The sequence below is a fragment of the Pan troglodytes genome, chromosome 1 (assembly GCF_028858775.2).
Source record: "Pan troglodytes isolate AG18354 chromosome 1, NHGRI_mPanTro3-v2.0_pri, whole genome shotgun sequence".
NCBI lineage: Eukaryota > Metazoa > Chordata > Mammalia > Primates > Hominidae > Pan > Pan troglodytes.
In genome coordinates, this window is record NC_072398.2 from 204610268 (window position 1) to 204633289 (window position 23022).

General features: G+C 54.4%; 2 protein-coding genes across 3 annotated transcripts in view; both read left to right on the top strand.

Moving 5' to 3' along the window:
* Positions 1–6030, top strand: LOC129138186 (uncharacterized). Its single transcript, XM_054674498.1, has 4 exons — positions 1–183; positions 1184–1278; positions 3550–3613; positions 5287–6030. The coding sequence occupies exons 1-4, from the start codon at positions 1–3 to the stop codon at positions 6028–6030; spliced, it is 1086 nt and encodes a 361-aa protein (XP_054530473.1).
* A 3133-nt stretch (positions 6031–9163) lies between these two features.
* The window catches only part of CRYBG2 (crystallin beta-gamma domain containing 2), a 29098-nt gene continuing 15239 nt past the window's right edge, over positions 9164–23022 (top strand). The window contains exons 1-11 of one of the 2 annotated variants that reach the window (XM_054664226.1): positions 9169–9461; positions 9612–9675; positions 13336–16354; positions 16812–16859; positions 16946–17058; positions 17222–17351; positions 20694–20833; positions 21640–21766; positions 22069–22104; positions 22442–22578; positions 22737–22863. In XM_054664226.1, the coding sequence (XP_054520201.1) occupies positions 9653–9675; positions 13336–16354; positions 16812–16859; positions 16946–17058; positions 17222–17351; positions 20694–20833; positions 21640–21766; positions 22069–22104; positions 22442–22578; positions 22737–22863 (3900 nt within the window). In that variant the 5' untranslated portion in view covers positions 9169–9461; positions 9612–9652. Of the gene's footprint in view, positions 9575–9611; positions 9676–13335; positions 16355–16811; positions 16860–16945; positions 17059–17221; positions 17352–20693; positions 20834–21639; positions 21767–22068; positions 22105–22441; positions 22579–22736; positions 22864–23022 lie in introns of both variants that reach the window. The other variant, XM_016956837.4, reaches the window with a different exon arrangement.

Consider the following 23022-nt stretch of genomic DNA (forward strand, 5'->3'; position numbering starts at 1 on the left):
ATGCAGCGGATGCGGGTAGCCCCGGCGGTCAGGTGCTCCGACGGCCGGAGCCCCGGGTCTTTCACTCGCCATGGCCGAGCGGTGCGGAGGCCCGGGGGCCTGCCTGGCCCACCTTTTGGCTGGGTTAGGGGTCCGGAGGGAGCACAGAGGGAAAGAAATCTCGGAGGCCACATCCCGGGAGAGGTGAGGAGAGATGGAGAAAGGCCGCGTGGGGAGCCTCTGGGCCCTAGACCGTGTGTGTGTGTGTGTGTGTGTGTGTGTGTGTGTAGTGATCAAATAAGCGTGTATGTGTATCTCTCGAAGCATAAAAATATATGTGTCTTGGGAGTCCGAGGCGGGCGGATCACGAGGTCAAGAGATTGAGACCATCCTGGCCAAACAACATGGTGAAACCCCGCCTCTACTAAAAATACAAAAATTAGCTGGGTGTGGTGGCGCACTCCTGTAGTCCCAGCTACTCCGGAGGCAGAGGCAGGAGAACCGCTTGAGCCCGGGAGGCAGAGGTTGCAGTGAGCCGAGATCGAGCCACCGCACTCCAGCCTGGCGACAGAGCGAGACACCGTCTCCAAAAAAAAAAAAAAGAAGAAGAAGAAAAAATATATATGTATACACACACACACATATGTGTGTGTGTGTGTGTGTGTGAATGTACCACGATTTTGGATGTGAATGTGGAATGGTCCCTGTGCTCTTTTAAAACTTTACAACTTATGTGGACAATTTCCTAAGTCAGGCAGGTAGCCTGCAGACGACAGAGACAGTTTAAGGGCAAAGGCAGTAGTTCTTCCCTCCCCTATGGACTTTGATTCTCGCATCACAGCTGATTTCTTCATATCCCTTTGTCATGAACCTGACAGGTTCCGTCTGAGACTGTACTGCATTTGCACTTAGATGCCACGGAGAGGTTTTCCCCTGTCGTCCCCACCCCTGGAGATAGCGCTAGATTGTAATAACAATAAGCCTTTATTTGCCACATGCTTCATACTTCACCTGGATTATCTCACATAATCCTCACAGCAGCCCTATGAAGCGGGTATTCCACATGATTCAGATAAGGAAATGGAGGTTCAGAGAGGTGACGTCACCTGCCCAAAGCCACACAGCTGGGGCGTGGTGTAGCTGGGACACAGGCTTTGGCAGTCTGACTTCAGAGCCCACATTTCTGAAGCTTTGTTGCCTGCAGGGACTGCCAGACTGCAAGACCCAGCTCCTAGCTGTAGGTGCCACTGGTTATATGACCCTGAGCAGATTGCTTCACCTCTCTGAGCCCGTGCACTGGTAGCTGATGTCTGAGGGGTTGTGTGTGTGTGTGTTAGAGTGTTGTGGTTGATCAAATAAGTGTGTATGAGTATCTTGAAGCATAAAAATATGTGTATCAATGTACCACGATTTTGGATGTTAATGTGGAACGCTCCCTGTGCTCTTATATCCTTTATGTATTTACTTATTTGTTTTTTAAGATGGAATCTTGCTCTGTTGCCCAGGATGGAGTGCAGTGGCACTATCGCATCTCACTGCAGCCTTGATCTCCCCAGGCTCAGGTGATCCTCCCACCTCAGCCTTCTGAGTAGCTGGGATTACAGGCACATGCCACCATGCCGGGCTGATTTTTTGTAGAGACAAGGTTTCACCATGTTCCCCAGGCTGATCTCGAACTCCTGGACTCAAGCAGTCTGCCCACCTCAGCCTCCCAAAGTGCCAGGATTACAGGTGTGAGCCACTGCACCTGGCTCTCTTTTCTTTTGATTTTTTAAAATTTTTTAAAAAATAGAATCAGGGTCTTGCTCTGTCACCCAGGCTGGAATGCAGTGTCACTATCATAGGACACTGCATCCTCAAACTCCTCCTGCCTCAGCCTCCCAAGTAGCTAGGAACATGCCAACATGTCCACCCAATCTTTTTATTTTTTGTAGAGTTGGAATTTGGCTATGTTGCTCAGCCTGGTCTTAAACTCCTGAGCTCTACTGATTTGACTTGGCCTCCCATCGTGCTGGGATTATGGATTTGAGCTACCAGGCCCAGTCCCTTGTGCTCTTTTTTTGTTTTGCTTTGTTTTGTTTTGTTTCGTTTTTGAGATGGAGTCTCACTCTGTTGCCCAGGCTGGGGTGCAGTGGCATGATCTCGGCTCACTGCAACCTCTGCCTCCCAGGTTCAAGTGATCCTCCTGAGTAGCTGGGACTACAAGCACGTGCCTCCACGCCCAGCTAATTTTTGTATTTTTAGTAGAGACAGGGTTTCACCATATTGACCAGGCTGGTCTCGAACTCTTGACCTCGTGATCCGCCCACCTCGGCCTCCCAAAGTGCTGGGATTACAGGCGTGAGCCACCGCGCCTGGCCCCTTGTGCTCTTTTAAAACTTTAAAATGTTTTAAACAGAAGGAAAAACATCCTGTGGAAGGCCAAGTCAAAAGGCAGGGAAGGCAGTATTGAGAATCCGAGAGTCCCACAGCTCCCTGGTCCTACATCCGTGAAGAGCATAGGGTGTGCTCTCACGCGTGGGTGTTTGTGTGTCTGCCCAGTTACCCGGCAATTTGTTCTGATCTTATCATGGCGCAGGTGTCTTCAGCCTGCGCCAGGGGGACTGGGGGTGTGGTGGGGGCAAAATGAGGGCAGGGATTTGTGCTGCTCTGTCACCCTAAAGAGAGAGGAGAGGAAGGTCCAGTCACCCTATGCCTGGAAGCCTGGGTGCCCTGGGGTGTCCACACCCTGCCAGTGCCCTGCCCGCCCCCGCCTGGAAGACATGCCCTCCCCCTTTACCCTGTCTGGCAGAAACCTGCCCTATAGGCCCAGGCGGCACTGCCCCTCCCTCTCTGGACTTGGAGGTGCAAATGAGTCAGGGGTGGGGAGGGCCGGGAGGGGTTGCTCAGGCAATCTGCAGGGCCGGAGTGATGATTCTTGGCCATGCTACACTTGCTCTCCGATCTCACCCGCCCTGGGAATGGGACCCCGGTACCGAGGCGGGGGCCTCTGACCCCTGCTGATTGCTGGGGGTATGGAGTGCGCAGAGGAGGATCCAAGGCACTTTCCTACCTGGCCCCCATTCATGCCGTGGTGTGCAGCCAACCTTCGGAGTGGAGTCTAAGCAAGTCATTTCACCTCTCTGGGCCTCATTTTCTGTATCCGAGGAACAGGGGGCACTAATATCCACCTTCTAGGATTACTGTGAGGCTTAGGGGAGATCATGTAGGTACAATGCCTAGTGCCAAGCGTGGCACACAGGAGGGCCTCAGCAAACGGCCAACTTTTGCATTATCAGGGCACTGTCTTTCTCTGTATTCCAGCCCCATAACAGGCCCAGCCCCCATTTTGCAATCAAGCCCATTCCTGTCTCTTTCTTTGCCTCTGGGGGTGAAGTGGACAGCTGGGAGAGGGAACAGAGAGGAGGCTGCCACATAGACCTTCCCCAAAATGTGTTAGGAGTTCATCCTGCTGGGCTGTGGGCCCTGAAAAAAGGTTGGGGGAGAGGACTTCCGGGTCCAGACTGGGGGTGATGGTGTTGGCACAGGAGGAGGCTACTTCATTCTCTTCCCCCTGTGCTTCCTTCCCAGGCCTCGGGATAGCCGGAGCTGCTCTGACCTAGCCCAGGGTACCACCTGCAATGTCAGCCTCAAGGTAGGAGAAAATCCAAAGGGGAGTGGGGAGGGCAGGAGCTCTGGGAGGGCTGAGCAGGTTGTGAGAACCCGGCCCAACAAGTCAGACAACCGGAGCTCCAGTCCTCCCTCTGCCACTGATCCACCATGTGACCCTGGGCAGATCATTCCCCTCCTTGAAACCTCAGTGTTCCCTTCTGCAAAATGGGGACAATAATGCTCCACTCTCAAGGCTGTTGTGGGAGATAAAGTAATGGATATGGGACATCCCGCATGGTTGGGGCCCGGACTTTCAGGAAATGTGACTTCCTAAAGCTGGGATCTTCTGGGGAGGGATGTAGGGGCAGAGGGGCCTCGCTTGTCTCCATTCTCTTCTTTGGCCTGACCGCCTTCCATCTTTGGTCCCTCTTCCCCACTTCCTGGCATGGCCCCTCAGGGGTGAGGCTGGGCTAGTGGCTTAACCTCCTGCCCCAGTTTCCTCATCTGCAGTAAGGACCTGAGCCCTGAATTGAACAGTGAAAAAGTGTTCTTCCCTTGGAGGAGTGAGGGCAGCCTCCTCTGGAGGTGGCTCAAGCAGCCACGTGTCTCTCTTGGGTCTTGAATACCATGAGTAATTGCCAGTGTTTAATTGCCTACTTGTCATGTGTTGGGCCCTCTGCATGGACTATCTTGTACCATCTGTACCACACTCTCAGGAGGCAGGTACTGTTATTATCACACCCATTTTCTACATGAGGAAACTGAAATGCAAACGGTACTGCAGCTATTATAGGAAGCAGCAGGGCGGGGATTCAAGCCCAGGTTGCCTCGATCCCAGCCTCCAGGTTCATCACTGTACTCTTGTCTCTTGAGGTGGTCAGCCCCTGGGGAATGAGAGGCTGCATCTGTTTCATAGATGAGTAAATTAAGGCATTTGGCAGCAAGGATCCCTGCTAGGCGGAATTTTGACCTCCTCTGTTGCCAAGGAAACAGCCCATCTTTTAAAACGGGTCGTTTTGGGGGCAGTGTCCATCTGGGTCTGGGGTGCTGAGCCCTCTCCTCTTATCCCCACAGCCAGGCTGGACCCCAGGGGAAGACAGCAGAAGAGGTCAGGTGTTGTCCCATTTCAGGGGAACCCTCTTCTCTGGCTCCCTTATATCCCAGGTACATCCTCCCAGGTGTTCTGTCTCAAGCTGGGAGGGTACAAGAGAGGTGGCCGCAGTCTCTCTGTTAGCTTGGAATGGGCAGAGGCCATGGGCACTTGAGGCAGGCCTTCCCACCCAGCCCTCAGCCCCAGGGCGGGGAAGCACCTCAGGACTGCAAGGAAGCTGAGATCTCCAGCCTTTGGGGGGCATGGCCGGCCAGGCCCTGGGTGCCTTGTCACCTGGGAGGGAGTGCGGCACCTGCGCGTTGGGAGCCCTCGCTGGCTTGCTGTGTGATCTCAGTCATGTCGCGGTCTTCTTTGGGCCCCACTTTCCTCTTACATAGAATGGGAAGGGGTGAGTTAAATGCTGAAGGGCCTTCCCAGAGCTCTGTCCCTTTGTCCAGCTCTGGTGGCCTTAGCAGCCTCTCCCTAGGGCAGCTTACCTTGGTGTCAGAGCCCTGTTCAGCTTCCTTGTGACAGGGAAGATACCAGGTACCAGGGGTGCCTGGAGGGCAGGGGGAGCTGTCACTATGCCCCTGCCTCTCTCAGTGTCTATCTCTGTTTTCACCCAGGCCCAAGGCCAGAGCTGCTCAGAATGGGACATCCATGTAGGGGACCATGATGATTTCTGGATTTGGAAGCAACAAGGAATCTCGGGGGGTCCTGCTCAGTCCCTGGGGCGCCTACAGAGGCCAGCGGTGGGCAGTGCCTTCGACCTGGCCAGCCATGCCTCCCTGGGGCCTGAGAGTCTGGCCCTGGAAGTGGCCTCAGGAGAGTCTGCTCGTGCCAGGCTCCCCCCATACCCAGGGCCTGCTCCTGGACATGGGGAGCAGGGATCCTCAGGCTGCACCTGTCAGCAGTCTCCACCCACAGCTTCAGAGGTCCCTCTGAGGCCTGAGCCACCCAGCAACCTGGAAGACGCGCCCCTGCTGCTCCACCCTGCATCCTTCCCCAGGGCAGAGGGGACAAAGGGCAAGCCCGCCACCCCAGGGACTGCCTTGCCAGAGCCTGCCCAGACCCTACACACGCGTCCCTCTTCCAGGAGGACCCACTACTACATCACTGTCACCCTGCTGGGGCACAGGCAAGCACCAGGGGAGGAGGGTGAAGAACCGGCCCAACCAGCTCCACACCTCTGCGGCCCTGAGGAATCCGAGGGCTGGTGGGAGCCTCCCCAGGGGCCACGCCCCATCACAGGGTGCCGGACGGCCCCGCCTCAGGAACCCCAGCTGAAAGCCCAATCGCATCAGGGGAGCATGGCCCAGCAGCAGGAGCTCCAGGCTGGCTGGACACCTGGGTCCCCACGCAGACTGTGAGTAGAGGTCGGTCTGTGTGTGGAGATGGGAGGGGAGACTGCCCTGGCTGCCCTGTCTTGAGACTTTGCCTATTCCCTGGGCCTCTCCAGCTCTAGGCCCATTCATTCAGGACCCTGAGCCGACTCTGCCTTCCCTCCCTGCTCCAACCCTGCCTTCCTCTCCCTCCCTTTGCCCACAGGCTACCTCCTGGAACCCACTGCTTCTCACCCCCACTGTCCATCTGAGAAAGGGGAAAGCCTGTCAGGGAGAGGATGGGCAGGAAGGGGGGTTGCCTTCTTCACAGCACACACCACTCCCCAGTTCTGTTCAGGAGGCCACAGACTCAGCCTGGGAATTGGCACCCAGCCTAGCTGCTGGGTGTCCTGAGGCGAGTTGCTTAACCTCTCTGGGCCTTGAGTTGTTGAGAGGATTTGGTAGCTGAAAATGAGGAAGGAGGAGGTGGCTACAGGAATATACTTTGAACTCCAGAGACTGGGGGTGCCAAAATAGCAGGGATGCTTATTAATTATGTCTCAGTGACAGCAATAATTACCCCACCTGGCTCTGAGCTGGAAGCCAAAGGAGCAGGTGTCGAGTTTCCCAAGCCTAGTTTTATTTGTGTTGAAATGACTCTCCTAAATCTGCCTGGGGGGCGCAGAGGTGGAAGGATATGTCCCCCAAAGCTCATCAAGGAGGGATGAACATGGAACCTCCCAGGGATGACCCTGAAGAGGAAATGAGCCTGGGGTGGGGTTTTGAAGGGTGCTTAAGGATGATGGGGTGGCTGTCATTTGCAATTTGTTTTCTAAGCATAATTTTATTTAATCTTCCCAACCATCCCATGAGTAGGGACTGATCCCAACCCCTGTCACCTAATTCTAGGAGGCTCTGAAAGTCACTTGCTCAAAGTCAACTAGAAAGTGAAGGGGCTAGAATCTGAACTTAGGTTTCTATAACTCCAGTGCCTGTGCTCTAACCACTGCTCCATCCTGCCTCGAAGAAACCTCTTTGGCCCTGTGCAGAGAGTGGAGGGTTGGGTGAGGTTGCTGCGTGAGCTCCAGGGTTTTCTAGGCTCCTATGGCGGTGGATTGGGCAGCATTATAGTAGCAGAGGCAGAATCAGGGATGCCGGGGTCCTCCGAGCAGGGGTCAATGTGACTGCTTCCGTGCCAAGGAAGAGGGAGATGTAAGACCCAGGCTGGCTCTGAGACCTGCTTGGATGCCCCAGAAGTCAGGGACTGGGGGACAAGGGCTACAGAGAGAGGCAAGGGGGGTGGAGGAGGCTACCTTGGAGAGGGGGATGGGAAAGAGAAGTAGGGTTAGCTGGGGGGAGGTGGTTTCTATCTGCCACTACCTGGGTATTTTGGGCCCAGGTGGATAATGACAGACTCAGGTGGGAGGCTAGGGCTCACTTAGAGCGGGGGGCAGGTGACCTCCAGAAACATCATCCTTCTCTGTCCCCTTCCTGGGAGAAGGTTCTCTGGGCCAAGATGGGCAAATATGGGAGTCGAGAAGAAGTGAGACATAGCTGGGACTGCCAGTGGGAATGTGTAAGATACGTGTGCATCCAAGCATGTGTGTCCACGTTCAGGGGTAGGTGAATTTCAAGGGGAAGAGAGCTTGGGGCTGTGAATTGACTGTGTGTGTATTGTGAATGTGTGCACATGTGTGTCACTGTGTCTGTGTTTCTGTCTGTATGTGATTTGTGTGTCTGTTGTGGCTCTGAGTGCCTGTGCATGTTTGTATTTCTTGGGTGAGTGTATATTTGTGTGTGTGTCCCTGGTTGTGTATGTTTTTATAGGCGTCTAGGTGTATCTTTGTGCCTGTGTGATTGTGGGTCTGTGTCGGTATCTGTCTGTGTGTCTGTGCCTGCGTCTGTGTGACACAGCATGTGTTTGCCTGCATGTGGGCCTGTGGACTGGTTTGGCCTAGTTTGGGGGTGACTCACAGGTAAGTGGGGAGAATCCAGGACTTGTTGGGTTAGACAAGGCTCTTTCCCACACTCCCCCCGCCCCCTCCTCAGCCTCTCCCTTCCCAGCTCCACACGCCTTGTTTGGAGGTCACAGGTCACGCTGCCAACAAATCCACTTCTGGTCTGGGGCCCTGCAGAAGAAAGGGCTCTGGGAATGGCCCCTTCTGCTGGCCCAGGAGAGGCATCCTGGGTCATTGTATTGGGGTATGTCTTCAGAGCAAGGACAAAAGGGGGCATCTATAGGCAGGCACATTCCAGCAGAGTCTGAAGGACATTCTAGCAGTCATGACTGTTCAGGGACGGGGCAGGTGAACTGTCGAGTGGTGACCTCCCTGTCCCTGGAGGTATGCAGGCAGAAGCCAATGACCACATGCTTGTGGAATGACTGGCTATCAGGGGTGTTGTCCAGGGGTTGGGCTGGTTGAGAAAGACGTTAAATTCTGATTGGTAGGAGGTCATCGACAATATCTGATCTGATGATCGGCCGCTTCCTTTAACATTGCTCTCCTGTCGCTTTCCTGATGCCTATGGCGCTTTCCAAATGTCCCTGTTTTTATGTCTAATTCCTTGGCCCCTGGTTTCTTAATATGCCACCTTTCATGAGAAAGTTGGCTCTGGTTCTGGTTGAGTCTAGCCAAGGCCTAGCACATCCCTTGATACAATTAGCACTGAATGAGTGAGTAATTGAATGAATGAATGAATGAGTTAGAGCTCAAGCTTTGCCACTTACTATAAGCACCATCAGAGACAAGGAAGCTTGGAGAGTGGAAGGCAGGTGGACAGGGGCTTAGGAGGTGCTCAGCGAGGGCGTCAAACTTCATTTGGGCAGAGTCCCAGCGAGGAGGGCGGGGGTTGCATGAGGAAAAAGGGAGCTCCCTAATGGGGACAGGGGAGTGGGCTGGGGCCTCAGTGAGAGGCTAAAATCCAGAGCCTTTGGTGTCTGGCTGTGTACTGCTCTCAGGAAGCCCTGGCCTGGGAAAACGACCAGGGCTCTACCTAACCCCTCCACCTTCCAGTCCCCCTTGGACCCTGTCCCTGACACTGTCATAGCCACCAGCAGTCCTGGAGTCAGGTCAGGCTTCCCGGGGCCTCAGTCTCTTTCATCTCTGCCCCTCATAAAGCCTGAGTCACTGCTGTGGCCACAGGGAAGGGTCAAAGTTCTGAATTCCACCAGCTTCTCAGGAAGGAGGACAATGGAAAATGGGGGAGGGGAGTGGGGGCAGTGGGTCCATTTCCTGCCCAGAGTCGGGTCTCTTGGGGAGGGGGGGTACCTCATGGAGAAGGCCCAAAGACTGGGGCTGAACAGGCTGGCCTCTCTGGGGTTCGTGGGGCCTAAGAATAGGATTGCCCTGGTCAGTGTAGCTTGGAAGTCAGGGAGTGGGGGTGGAGACGCCCTCCAGGACTGACGTGGCTCCCTGTAAATGTAAACCCCCAAACCAGAGACTCAGTTATAGGATACATATATTAGGGAGTTTGGTATGGTGAGTGAGCACTTAGGGTTGGGGTTCAAGTCTTGTTTCGGTTACTCTGTGACTTTGGACAAGTTTCTTAACCTCTCTGAGCATTTAAAAAATCTCATCTGCAAAATGGGAAGGTATGATCTAATTTATTAATAATTTATTCTTTATGAGGTCTCAAGCTCCTGGGATTCTTCTGAGGCTTCAATGGGACAATGAATCTAAAGCACTTAGCAAGGTATTTGGCAGAGTCAGCCCTCCCCAAATGGCTGTTGTTGTTGTTGTTGTAACTATTAAAACAGAGAAATTCACCTGAGAGTTCCTAGGGAGCTTAGTCTATTTTCTGTTGCTTATAATGGAATACCTGAACCTGGAAGCCCAAGGTCAAGGGGGTGCATCTGGTAAGAACCTTGTTGGTGATTCTCTGCAGAGTCCCGAGGGGGCTCAGAGCATCACATGGCAGTGGGGCTGAGGTGCTAGTTCAGGTGTCCCTTCCTCTCCCTGTAAAACCACTGGTCCGGTCAGTCGCAATGGCTCACACCTGTAATCCCAGCACTGTGGGAGGCAGGGGTGGGCAGATCTCAGGCTCAGGAGTTTGAGACCAGACTGGGCAACATAGTGAAACCCCAACTCTACAAAAAATACAAAAATTAGCCAGGCATAGCGGTGCAGGCTTGTAGTCCCAGCTACTCGGTGGGCTGAGGTGGGAGGACTGTTTGGGCCCAGGAGGCAGAGGTTGCAGTAAGCTGAGATTGTGCCACTGCACTCCAGCCTGGGCAACAGAGCAAAACCCTGTCTCAGAAAAAAAAAAAGCCTCTAGTCCTACTCCCATGATCACTCATTAATCCATTAAACCATTAATCTATTAATCCATGAGTATATTAATCCATTCATGAGGCATAGCCCTCATAACCCAATCACTGCTTAGAGGCCCCACCTCTCAATATTACCACATTGGGGATTAAGTTTCAACATGAGTTTTGGAGGGGACAAATATTCAAGCCATAGCAGAAGCTTAGAAGGTCTTCTTTGGCAGGTGTTAATATTATCCTACATTTAGTAAGGGAGGCTATGGAGACCCAGAGAGATCAAGGAAGAGTCAGAAAAGAAACAAGACCCAGGCCCCACCCCTCCAGGATGGAGGGTGAGACATGCTCTGCTGAGGATGATCACAGGAGCAGCTGGACATGCCCTAGAGCCGTGGCCTGGGGGTAGGAGGGAGGATGCCTGGATATGAAATCAGAAGATGGGAATTTAAATCCCTGCTTGACAACCTCATAGCCGCGTCATCCTGGGCCAGTCACTCCTCTTCTCTGACCCTCGGTTTCTTAACCTTCAGTAGGGAAAAAATCACAGAGGACAGAATCGAGGGAAGAGTGCCTTGTAAAGCCCAAGTGCCCTAACGGAGCCAAGGGGCTCCATTTATTTACTTTTTTTTTTAATTTTAATTTTGAGACAGAGTCTCGCTCTGTTGCCCAGGCTGGAGTGCAGTGGCGCGATCTCAGCTCACTGCAACCTCCGCCTCCCAGGTTCAAGCGATTCTCCTACCTCAGCTTCCCAAGTAGCTGGGATTACAGGTGCCCACCACCATGCCTGGATAATATTTTTATTTTTAGTAGAGACTAGGTTTCATCACGTTATTCAGGCTGGTCTCGAACTCCTGACCTCAGGTGATCGGCCTGCCTCGGCCTCCCAAAGTGCTGGGATTACAGGCGTGAGCCACCGCACCCAGCCTTATTTTTGTTTTTATTAAAAACTTTTTTTTAGGCCGGGCGCAGTGGCTCACGTCTGTAATCCCAGCACTTTGGGAGGCCAAGGCGGGTGGATCACTTGAGGTCAGGAGTTTGAGACTAGCCTGGGCAACATAGTGAAACCCCATCTCTACTAAAAATACAAAAATTAGCTGGGCATGGTGGCACATGCCTGTAATCCCAGCTACTCAGGAGGCTGAGGCAGGAGAATCGCTTGAACCTGGGAGGAGGAGGTTGCAGTGGGCTGAGATCGTGCCACTGCACTCCAGCCTGGGTGACAGAGCGAGACTCTGTCTCAAAAAATAATGATAACTTTTCTTAGCGATAAGATCTCTCTGTCACTCAGGCTGGAGTGCAGTGACACGATCATAGCTCATTGCAGCCTGGGCTCAAGTGATCCTCCCACCTCAGCCTCCAGGGTAGCTAGGGCTACAGGCACACACCACCATGCTGGCTAATTCTTTTAATTTTTTGTAGAGACTTGTAGAGTCTTTTTATGTCACCTAGGCTGGTCTAGAACTGCTGGCCTCAAGCAATCCTCCCACCTCTGCCTCCCAAAGTTCTGGGATTACAGGTGTGAGCCACTGCATCCAGCTCTGAGAGGCTCCATTTAGACCTACACTTGCACACAGACCTGCCCCTGTGCTCTGGAGACCATCAGCAGGTGCTCATGCCCGTACACACGTGTGCACACCTGCTAACATTTGGTCACAAATCTCCAAGGTGACAGCAGAAAGTTGATGAGCCAGCAATTTAGGTTATAAGGCGAGCATTTTGGGTGTGGTGGCATGTGCCTGTAGTCCCAATTACTTGGAGAGTTAACGCAGAAGGATCACTTCAGCCCAGGAGTTCAAGGCTACAGTGAGCTACTGCACTTCAACCTGGGCAACAGAGCAAGACTCAGTCTTATAAAATAAATTAAAATAAAAAGATAAAAATTAGGCCAGGCACAGTAGTGGCATATATCCATAATCCCAACATTTTGGAAGGCCAAGGTGGGAGGATCACTTCAGTCCAGGAGTTCGAGACCAGCTTGGGCAACATAACAAGACCTCAAAATACAAAATAAAAACTAGCTGGGGCTGGGCACGGTGGCTCACACCTGTAATCCGAGCACTTTGGGAGGCCAAGACGGGTGGATCATGAGGTCATGAGATCAAGACCATCCTGGCTAACACGGCGAAACCCCGTCTCTACTAAAAATACAAAAAAATTATCTGGGCGTGGTGGCGGGCACCTGTAGTCCCAGCTACTTGGGGAGGCTGAGGCAGGAGAATGGCGTGAACCAGGGATGTGGAGCTTGCAGTGAGCCGAGATCATGCCACTGCACTCCAGCCTGGGTGACAGAGCGAGACTCTGTCTCAAAAAAAATAAATAAATAAAAATAAAAATAAATAAATAAATAAAAACTAGCTGGGTGTGGCGGCGTGTGCCTGTAGTCCCAGCTACTTGGGAGGCTGAGGCAGGAGGATCACTTGAGCCCAGGAGTTCAAGGCTGCAGTGAGCTAAGATCATACCACTGCACTCCAGCCTGGGTAATAGAGTGAGATCCTGTCTCAAAAAAAAAAAAAAAAAAACGCAGGGGGAGGTTTCATTGTTTCTCTTACTGGACTCTGGCAAGACTCCAGTTTTGTGGCTGAGGACCCTGATGCTTGAACAGAAGAAATGGCCAGTTAGTGAGCAACTAAGGAACCCAGCTCTGCTTGAGGCCAAAGCCCATCTTCCCTGAACAGAGTTAGAACAACGCTTGCCCAGTTTTCGGCTTTCTAGTTTTCAGCTCCTGGGGGACTAGACCTAGGGCTCTGTGGGCAGAGTCCCAGCCCCCCTATAGACCTGTGGGTCAGCTGCATCTTCCCTTCTGCCTTCTTCCTTTTCTCTCCTTCTGGGCTCAGGCCTCAGCTTCACCTTTGAAGGACCCTGACCTAGGAGATCACCTGAAAGTCAGGGAGAGGGATGGATGAGGGGCTCTGATCAACCAAATCAGAGCTGAGACTACCATGCCCATTTCACAGATGAGAAAGCAATGGCCCAAAAAGGCCAAGCGATTTGCCTGAGGTTCCCAGCCTGACTTGGGTAGGGGTGGTTATTCTGCACTTTAGGAAGCCACTCACCACCCTCTGACCCTCATCTCTCTTATTCCTCTGCAGGGAGCTGGACCACAGTGGGACAAGGACACCTCCAGACAGGTTGCCAGGGCCCCACATGGAGGAGGCAGGTGGGCCCATGACCCGGGCCAAGGCCCGAGTGGTAAGTGCCACATTGACATGGCGGCAGCGGCCCCCCACCCAGGAAGAGATCAAACATGGTTTTCACAAGGTGTCCCTGGTGTCAGGGGCCCAGATGGAAGCCCCGCAGAAGGAGATGTTTGAGTTCAGCCGTCGAGAGGAAGTGGAAGTCAATGGCTTTGCAACACAGGAAGAAGAGACTGTGAATTGCCAGGGCCCTCGGGATACAGCTGGCTCCAAGAACTTCCAGAGCCATGGACCCATCTTTTCCAAGAAGTACATACCACCTCCCAAGGAGAAAAGGCCTGAGGGGAGGCTGAAGGAGGCTGTGGACCAGAGTGATGGCAGCCGCCAAGCTCCCAGGACTGAGCCCCCATGTGTGGGAGCTATGGCCAGGACTGAGCTTTTGGTTCCCCTGCCTGGGCCCCGAGAGCCAAGTCCCCACCCAGGTGTAGGTCTCACCAGTGGTAGCTCCCGGAGCCTCGAGGAATACCGAGTGACACGCACTGTGCGGACCACCACAGTGGTGGGAGGTCATGTGGACCGGCGGGTGAGCAGCTCTGTGACTGTGAGGCCAGTGTCCTCAGGCGAGGCCCTGCCACGGGGCCGTCAGGTCGCCCGCATGGTGCCGCCAGTGGTGGTGGGCTCCCCACCAGGCTCGCCCAGCCGCAGCCAGGCTGTGAAAGTGCTAAGTAACCTCGTGCCTGCTGGGCACAGCCCCCCTGCCAGTCACCTGCCCAGGCCCACGGCTGGCAGGCCAAGGAGCACAGGTCTGGGCAGCACAGTGGGGGCAGCCTTGAGGCAGCTGCCTGAGACCGGGACAGCAGAGCTTAAAGACAGCTCTGCCCTGGCCTCTACAGGCATCCCAGCCAGTGCTCACCTGCCTAAGAATCAGGATGCTCCTGCAGCCTGTCTGGACAGAGACCAGGGCAGAGCCCCGGATGCCAGGGCCTGTGAGCTCCGGCAGGTGCTGGGAACCCCCAGTTCCACTGAGCTCCCTCTCCAGACTTCTCAGGGTCAAGCATCAGTCCCCTCCTCTCCCGGACTCGAGACCCATGTCCCCTCTCCTGGCCTAACTCACCCTGCAAAGCAGCCTGTGGTGCCCACTCACCCCGGGGCCCGGCTCACTCCCCTTGTTCTGCCCCCTAAAAAAAATGAAGGGCCCGTGGACCCCCCTGCTGCCACTGTCCTGCCCATGGTGAGGAGTGAGCATGTGACAGTCCCTGGACAACCTCCTGCTCCATCCACTACAAGAAGGAAGGATGTCCCCAGCCCAGGAGGTCTTTCTGCTCCATCGTCCCCAAGGAATAAGTTTGTTCAGAACTCTGAAAATGTCCCTGTCCTCCCCTTTACCCAGAGGGAGGTGGTGCGGGGCCCCGGTGCTCCTGTTGCCTCATCCCCCACCCAGAAAGAGGTCGTGAAGGGCCCCGGTGCTCCTGCTGCCTCATCTCCCACCCAGAAGGAGGTGGTGCAGGGGTCCAGTGCTCCTGCTGCCTTGTTCCCCACCCGGAAAGAGGTTGTGAAGGGCCCCGGTGCTCCTGCTGCCTCATCTCCCACCCAGAAGGAGGTGGTGCAGGGGTCCAGTGCTCCTGCTGCCTTGTTCCCCACCCGGAAAGAGGTCGTGAAGGGCCCTAGTGCTCCTGATGCCTCATTTCCCACCTGGAAAGAGGTTGTGAAGGGCCCTGGTGCTCCTGCTGCCTCATCCCCCACCCAGAAGGAGGTGGTACAGGGGTCTGTTGCTCCTGCTGCCTTGTCCACCACCCCAAAAGAGGTCGTGAAGAGCCCTGGTGCTCCTGCTGCCTCATCGCCCACCCAGAAAGAGGTTGTGAAGGGCCCCTGTGCTCCTGCTGCCTCATCTCCCACCCAGAAGGAGGTGGTACAGGGGTCTGGTGCTCCTGCTGCCTTGTCCCCCAAGTCAACTGAGGTTGTCCAGGGCCCAAAAGGCAGCACTAGCATCCAAAAAGAGGCTGTCCAGGGTATTGCAGGCAGCCTTGCCCCGCCCCTCACCAAGGAAGAGACTGTTCAAGGCCCAATTGCTCCTGCCACCTCACTCCCCAAACAGGATAAGGGGGTCCAGGACTCTGAAGGGAGCCCCATCTCATCTCTCACCCAGAAAGAGGTTGTGCAGGACCCTGATGCTCTCCCTGCCCCATCTTCCTCAGTGGACAGGGTGTCCCCCAGCCCAGGAGGCACCCCTGCCCCAGTGCCAACAGGAGCAGAGGCCAGCACGGAGTCCCAGCTTGTCTCTGATCCCACCGAGGGCAAGACGTGCGCAGAGACATCAAGGGAGGAGGATGAGGTGGCCCTGGCCGCTGACCTGGAGATATTCCTGGATACCCTGCGGAGCATGGAGCCCCCTGAGATCCTCCGCACTCACCGGCTGCCACGAGCCCCTCGCTCCTCCTACCTGTCCATGTACGCCACACTGCCTGCCATTGAGGAGGACCAGCTGGGGCCATGGGTGCTGGGCCCCGGCCCCCAGGAGGTGCCTTCACTGGAAGAGAAAGAGGAGGAGGAGGAGGAGGAACCAGAGAACCCCTATCTGAGTGACGATGAGAAGCTCCAGCGCAGGCAGGAGAAAGCTGGGCCCAGCCCCTCCAGCGACCTCCACCCTGCCAGACCTACCCAGGTCTCCTGCTCTCCTCTGGAGATGATGAAGAAGCATGTAGCAGGAACCAAGGGCCCCCACTCAGAGCTGGGATTGGAACTGCAGGGAGGCAGCAGGCCCACTTCTCGTCTCGGAGGCAGCCTTCTGTTCGGCAGTCTGGTGCCTGCCACCAAGGAGGCCTCCACCCCGGAACCGCTGGGCACAAAACTATCTGCTCTGCTGCCCCATGGGGCACCGGGGCTCAGGAAGGTGCCAGGACAGTTGCCCCTGCTTTGCAGTGAAAGATCATCCCCAACAGAGAAGCTTGCCTGTTCCCTGCCCCTGGAGGGGTGGGTAAGTGAGGCCTCGGGTGGGCAAGGGAGGTGCCTGGCCTCACCTGGGTCAAGGCTTGAGTGGTGTGAAGAGAGTGGTGCTGGGAGTCAGAGTCTGGGGGCAGAGGCTTCTGTCTGAAGTCTGGTTCAGTTGACCTGTGCAAGCCACATCTCTCTGGGCCTCAATCTCCCTATCCCTATCCCTATCCCTACTGTGGGAGGTTTGTACTGTGGATTCCAAAGGGTGTGGGGGCTCCAAGATCCTGGGAGCTGAGGAAGGCGGGTGATGAGCACCAAGCTCCTGGGACAGGGTGATGAGGCCCCTGGGGGTTGGGAACGAGTGGGAGCATCCTCTATGCGCCAGCTCCTTGGGGGTGGAGGTTAATAGGGAGGATGTGGGATCCTTGGAATGGCAGGTTGTGGGGAGGCAGAAAAGAGGTGACCCCACAGGACTTCTTTATCACCTGCCTCCGTTTCAGAGCCCAGCCTTAAAGACCCAGGGCACGCCGAACACCAGGCCTGGAAAGGTAGGGTTGTGGGGGCAAGTGGGTGGGGGCAGCAGGAGGCAGGGGCCTGGGGTCAGGGCCTGAGGACCCCTTCTGTGCCTTCTCAGGTGATCTTCTTCTCAGAGTCTGGCTGCCAAGGCAGTGGCAGGGAGGTCTGGGGAGACATCGTTGATGCCTCAGGCTGGGCCCCCATAGCCTCCATAAGGGTAGTTCGAGGCTGGTGAGTGGGGAGTGCCCAGCAAGGCACTTGGCTGTGAACCTGGGGGGATGCAGAAGGGAGTGAGGAGTGACCAGTCCAGCCTGGGAGAAACCCCATCAGCTACCCAGCAGCCCTGGGCACATCCTCCTCCCCATCTGTGACCCTGGAATCTCTGTGCCCACAGCTGGGTGCTGTACGAAGAGCCAGAGTTCCGGGGTCAGAAGCTGGTCCTGCCTGAAGGAGACATGGAACTCAGAACCCCAGGGACAAAGTGGAGTCCCCAAGGCATCGGCTCCCTAAGGAGGGTTGTCTGGGTGAGTGAGTTGGAGGTGGGAGACAGCCTCGAGTGCCTAGAGTTGAAATCCCCGAGGCCAGGAGCAGTGACTCACGCCTGTAATGCCGGCACTTTGGGAAGCCAAAGCAGGTGGATCGGCTGAGGACAGGAGTTGGAGACCAGCCTGGCCAACATGTGAAACCCCGTCTCTACTAAAAATACAAAAATTAGCCGAGTGTGGTGGCATGCGCCTGTAATCCCAGCTTCTCAGGAGGCTGAGGCAGGAGGATTACTTGAACCCGGGAGGCAGAGGTTGCAGTAAGCCTGGATTGCACCACTGCACTCCAATCTGGGCAACAGAGTGAGACTCCGTTTCAAAAGAAATTCCTGGCAGAGATCTTATGGGATAGTGGGCAGAGGGGCTTAATGTGGACTGGTCCGTAGATTCCTGACCGTGGAGCTGACTGGGGAAGAAAGAGATTCTGGGGAATGGGCAGCCTGGCTTGAGGAGTCAGGGCCCAGGCAGAGGCCAAGCTCAGCTTGGGAAAGCAGCCTGGGGAAGTTTGAGTGGATGCTCAAGCAGGAAGGGGACAGAGCAGCAGAGACAAGATGGGAGTGAACGTGGGGGTTACCTGCCCCCCAGGGGCCAGCATGCAGGCCCCCAGTCAGACCCGAGGTGCCAGGCATGTTTGCTCATTCATTTGCTCCCAGATGCTCACTCATGTCTAATATGTGTCAGGCACCGGTGCCAGGCAATAGGCAGTGGGGGGAGATCTCCTCTTTGCCCTTCAGGACTTACAGTCAAGCTAGGCTGTGAGGATTGGGTTTGGAGCAGGGACGCCATATAGCCAGACTAGGGATTTATAAACATCCCACTGGCTGCCAGGTGGAAAAAAGAGGGATCCTGGAGGCAGGGAGGCCAAGAAGGGCTGTGATTTCCAGCCAGGGGCACCTCTAATTTTTGAGGAAGGGCTGTGTGGTTTGAAAAGTTACCATTATAATTTCAAAGGCCAGGCGCAGTGGCTCACGCCTATAATCCCAGCACTTTGGGAGGCCAAGTTGGGGGATCACCTGAGGTCAGGAGTTCAAGACCAGCCCAGCCAACATGGTGAAACCCTGTCTCTACTAAAAATACAAAAATTAGCCAGATTTGATGGTGGGCGCCTATAATCCCAGCTACTCAGGAGGCTGAGGCTGGAAAATCGCTTGAACTCGAGAGGCGGAGGTTGCGGTGAGCTGAGATCATGCCATTGCACTCCAGCCTGGGCAACAAGAGTAAAAAAAAATTATAATTTCATGTGCTGTGCTGTGAAAACAACAACATTGTTTTCACGGCACAGTAATAAACTACTGAAATTAAGCTTGACACGAGAAGGAAGAGCAATGACTGTAAAAGCAGTGTCTATCAGGCATTTTGGTTCTTTTGGTTTGTTTGATTTTTTGATTTTTTTTTTTTTTTTTTTTTTTTGAGACAGAGTCTCGCTCTGTCGCCCAGGCTGGAGTGCAGTGGCACGATCTCGGCTCACAGCAGGCTCCACCTCCTGGGTTCACGCGATTCTCCTGCCTCAGCCTCCCAAGTAGCTGGGACCACAGGCACCTGCCACTATGCCCGGCTAATTTTTTTTTGTATTTTTAGCAGAGACGGGGTTTCACCGTGTTAGCCAGGATGGTCTCGATCTCCTGATCTCGTGATCCGCCCATCTCGGCCTCTCAAAGTGCTGGGATTACAGGCGTGAGCCACTGTGCCCGGCCTGATTTTCATTTCTAATGAAAGAATGAATAACTGAGTCCAGAGCTGTTGCAATCTTCCTGGTAGGAGATGATGAGCGCTCATTAGGCTTAACTAGGACAGTGGCCCAGGAGGAGGGGATAGATTACAAAGCCTCTCCAGAGGCTGGACGCGGTGGCTCACACCTGTAATCCCAACACTTTGGGAGGCTGAGGCAGGTGGATCACCTGAGGTCAGGAATTCAAGACCAGCCTGGCCAACTTGATGAAACCCTGTCTCTACTAAAAAAAATACAAAAAATTAGCCGGGCATGGTGGCGGGTGCCTGTAATCCCAGCTACTTGGGAGGCTGAGGCAGGAGAATCGCTTGAACCCGGGAGGCAGAGGTTTCGGTGAGCCAAGATCACACCACTGCAATCCAGCCTGGGCAACAAGAGCAAAACTCCATCTCAAAAACCAAAAACCAACCAACCAACCAAACAAACAAAAAGCCTCTCCAGAAACACACAAATGTTTGTGGACAGTTAATTGTGAACTTCTGACAATACATTTGTCTTCATGTGGGAGGTAAAGGCTTTGAAGTCAGATGTTTCTGGATTCCTTTGATTCATTCAGCATTGATTAGGTGCCTGTTGTATGCCAAGCACATGGGAGGTGCTGGGTTGCAACAGTGAACAAAAACTATACTGCTCTGCTACTTACAAGCTGTGTGACCTTGGGCAGGTTGCTTAACTTCTCCGAGCCTCACTTTCCTTACCTGTGACTGGATGAATAATGCCCACTGGGTGGACTAAATGAGATAGGGTAGGACATGACCTTAGCACAGTGCCTTGCATGCAGTAGATGCTTCGTACATATTTGATGAATGAGTGAGTGAATGAAAATGGTCCTGGTGGGGAAGAAACACTCAGAATACAAAGAGGATCTGCTGCTTCCTGGGATGACGTGCAGGCAAAGCCAGTCTGGACAGAGGCAGGAACCGTACCTAAAGAAGGAGTCAAAGTTGGAACTCAGGAAGTGGCTGTCCATCTTGCCCATCCTCCCACCAGGCTGGAAGTCAGGCTACCCAGAGGCAAGGCTATGGGCCTGGCACTTTGCAGGTTCTCCCGGGAACTTCTGTCCCAGGTCCCAAAGGTTCAGCAAGGGACCAGCACAGGCTTTGGTCTCAGGCTTGGCTGGCTGACCTTGCAAAGACCACCCTAGTCACTTTCCTGGTCTCTGGGGGAATGGCTACAAAGGTTTTCTCAGAAGCTATTTGGAGCCTTGGCTAAATGGACTTGGGGAAGCGGGGTGTTGTCCACGGGGGGCTATTTATATATCTTTTCTTTCTTTTTTTTTTTTTGTTTTGAGACGGAGTTTCACTCTTATTGCCCAGGCTGGAGTGCAATGGCGTGATCTCGGCTCACCGCAACCTCTGCCTCCCAGGTTCAAGCAATTCTCCTGCCTCAGGCTCCCGAGTAGCTGGGATTACGGGCATGCCCAGCTAATTTTGTATTTTTAGTAGAGACTGGGTTTCTCCATGTTGGTCAGCTGGTCTCAAACTGCTGACCTCAGGTGATCTGCCCGCCTCGGCCTCCCAAAGTGCTGGGATTACAGGCGTGAGCCACCATGCCTGGCTGTTTATCTATATTTAATTTTCCCCCTCCTTCCACAGGACTACAGCACCCCGGAAATCAGCCTCTTCTCTGAGGAGGGCCTCAAGGGGGAGCAAGTGAAGCTAACAGAGGCCTTGAAGAATTCCCAGGGTCTGGAGAAGCCCCTGCAGGTGGCATCTGCCACCGTCTCTGCAGGACTGTGAGTCTGGTCTATTCTAGAATCCCCTCATTTGACATTCACTGTGCTGGGTGCTGGGGACACAGAGGTGACAGAACACAGTTCCTGCCTTCAGGAGTGCTCAGTCCACTGGTGGGGACAGGCAAGTAAGCAGACAATAGCAATTCAGTGTTTTGGGGTGAGGGAGCACAGAAAAACACCATACCATGAGAGGCAGAGTGTGGAAGTCAGAGAAACCTTCCTGGAGGAGGAGACACCATGCTGGGATGAGTTGGCCAAGAATCTAAGCTCCATGAGGGCAGAGATTGTGTATGCTTGTTCACTACTGTATCCCTGATGCCTGTAGCAGGGTCTGGCACAGAGCAGATGCTTCTAAATATTTGTCAATTGAATAAATGGGGAAAAGAGTATATCTGGCAGAGGGAATAGCACATGCAAAGGCCCAGAGAGGAGACAGCTAAGCTTCAAATTTTCAGTGTAGCTGGCATAAGCAACAAGTGGGAAGAACTGAGGCCCAGGGAGAAGGAAGAGGCCAGACTGCAGAGCCTCTTTGCATAGCCAGGCTTTATTGTGAGGCTAACAGGGAACTACTGGGGTTATTGAAGCAGTTTTCCATGCATGCTAGAGAAAAATGCTCCAGCTGCTGTGTGAAATTAGAGAAGGCAAAGCCAGAGGAAGGGAGACCAATGTGGCTACTGCAAGAGATTATACGAGACTGATGGGAACCTCCCCAAAAAACCTCCTTTTCCACTCTAAACCTTCCCTCCCAATCTGTGTCCCTTGAAGTCTCTCTGCTAGGGTGCAGCAGCCTCTCTGCTTTCCCCTAGGTGGCTACTGTACCCCAAACCATTATTCGAAGACACTCCCTACATCCTGGAACCTGGAGAGTACCCCACCTCAGAGGCCTGGGGCACATCGGACCCCAGCGTGGGCTCCCTGAAGCCCATGAGATTGGTAAAGAACAGGGCACACCCACAGGCCAGGAGGTCTAGGCTCTGCCCCTGGTTCCAAGTAGCTGGTCCTGCAGTCTGTGGGAAGGGATGGGGGATGAAGTGTAAAACAGCACCCCTTGGAGACTGCTTCCTGGGAGCTTCTATTGGGAATGGGAGTGGGAGGAGAGGGAGGATTAACCTAAGAGGTAGGGGAAAAGGGAAGACATGGGGTTGGGGTTCTCAGGATCAGGAAAATCCTAGATCCGCAGCCCCATCTGTCTTTCCCATCTCTGGGCTGGTGTCTCAGCTCTGTCTCCTCTGCAGGGCTGCCCAAGTGTGGAGAAGCCAGGGGAGCCCAGGGTAAGAGTCTGGGCTTAAGAGCCAAAGAGGGCCTTTGGTGGCGGGGTGCAGGTGTTTGGTTATCGTGGTCTGGACAGGAAATCCAGAGAGGAGGGCACTGGGGGCCAGAAGCACGGTCTGGGGGGATGGGACCTGATGGGCTCACTGGGAACTGGCTTTTGATGTGTAAGAAGGTCAGAGGTCAGAGTAGAGATAGGAATTGGGTAAGGGGATGGAGTTCAGCAAGGAGGTGGGAGGGCTGGGGGGTGCCACATTGGCCTGATGCTGGACAGAGCCATTCCTGAGCTGGCTGGGTGTGTTTGGGTCCAGATGACTCCTGACAGCCCCTTTCCCCCAGGCTGTGGTGTATGAGGCCCCAGGCTTTCAGGGCCACAGCTGGGAAGTGAGCCGAGACATCTACAACCTTCAGCAGCCAGAGGACAGCCAGAGCCCCCACCTGGCCTCTGTGGGGTCCCTGAGAGTTCTCGGAGGCTGGTGAGAACTCAGGACCCTTCCTTCTATTTCATCACCTCTGGCCTTTACCCTTGGGAGTGGGGAGTGACCTGGGCTGCGTAGGGGTGGGGACAGCTGTCTCATTCATCCATGGGCCTCCTATGACTGAACCTGCCTGTCTGTCCTCCTGCTTTTCCCAGCTGGGTGGGCTACGAGAAGGAGGGCTTCCGGGGCCACCAGTATCTGCTGGAGGAGGGGGAATACCCAGACTGGTCACACTGGGGAGGCTATGACGAGTTGCTGACCTCCCTCCGGGTCATCCGGACGGTAAGCAAAGGCAATTGGCCCATCCCTCTGCCTCTGGCCACAGCCAGACCTCACCCAGTACAGTTTGTGGAGGGAAGAATTTGTACCCCCTCTCCGTGTTCTCCCTGTAAGTGTTCCCAGAGGTCTAGCCTCTCTTCCCCTGCTGCTCTTCTCCAGGTC

Coding starts and splice junctions, on each gene's coding strand:
- LOC129138186 (XM_054674498.1), top strand. CDS start 1: ATGCAGCGGATGCGGGTAGCCCCGGCGGTCAGGTGCTCCGACGGCCGG. Junction 1,279..3,549: donor CTCTCTGAGCCCGTGCACTG/GTAGCTGATGTC, acceptor CTTCCTTCCCAG/GCCTCGGGATAGCCGGAGCT. Junction 3,614..5,286: donor CCTGCAATGTCAGCCTCAAG/GTAGGAGAAAAT, acceptor GTTTTCACCCAG/GCCCAAGGCCAGAGCTGCTC.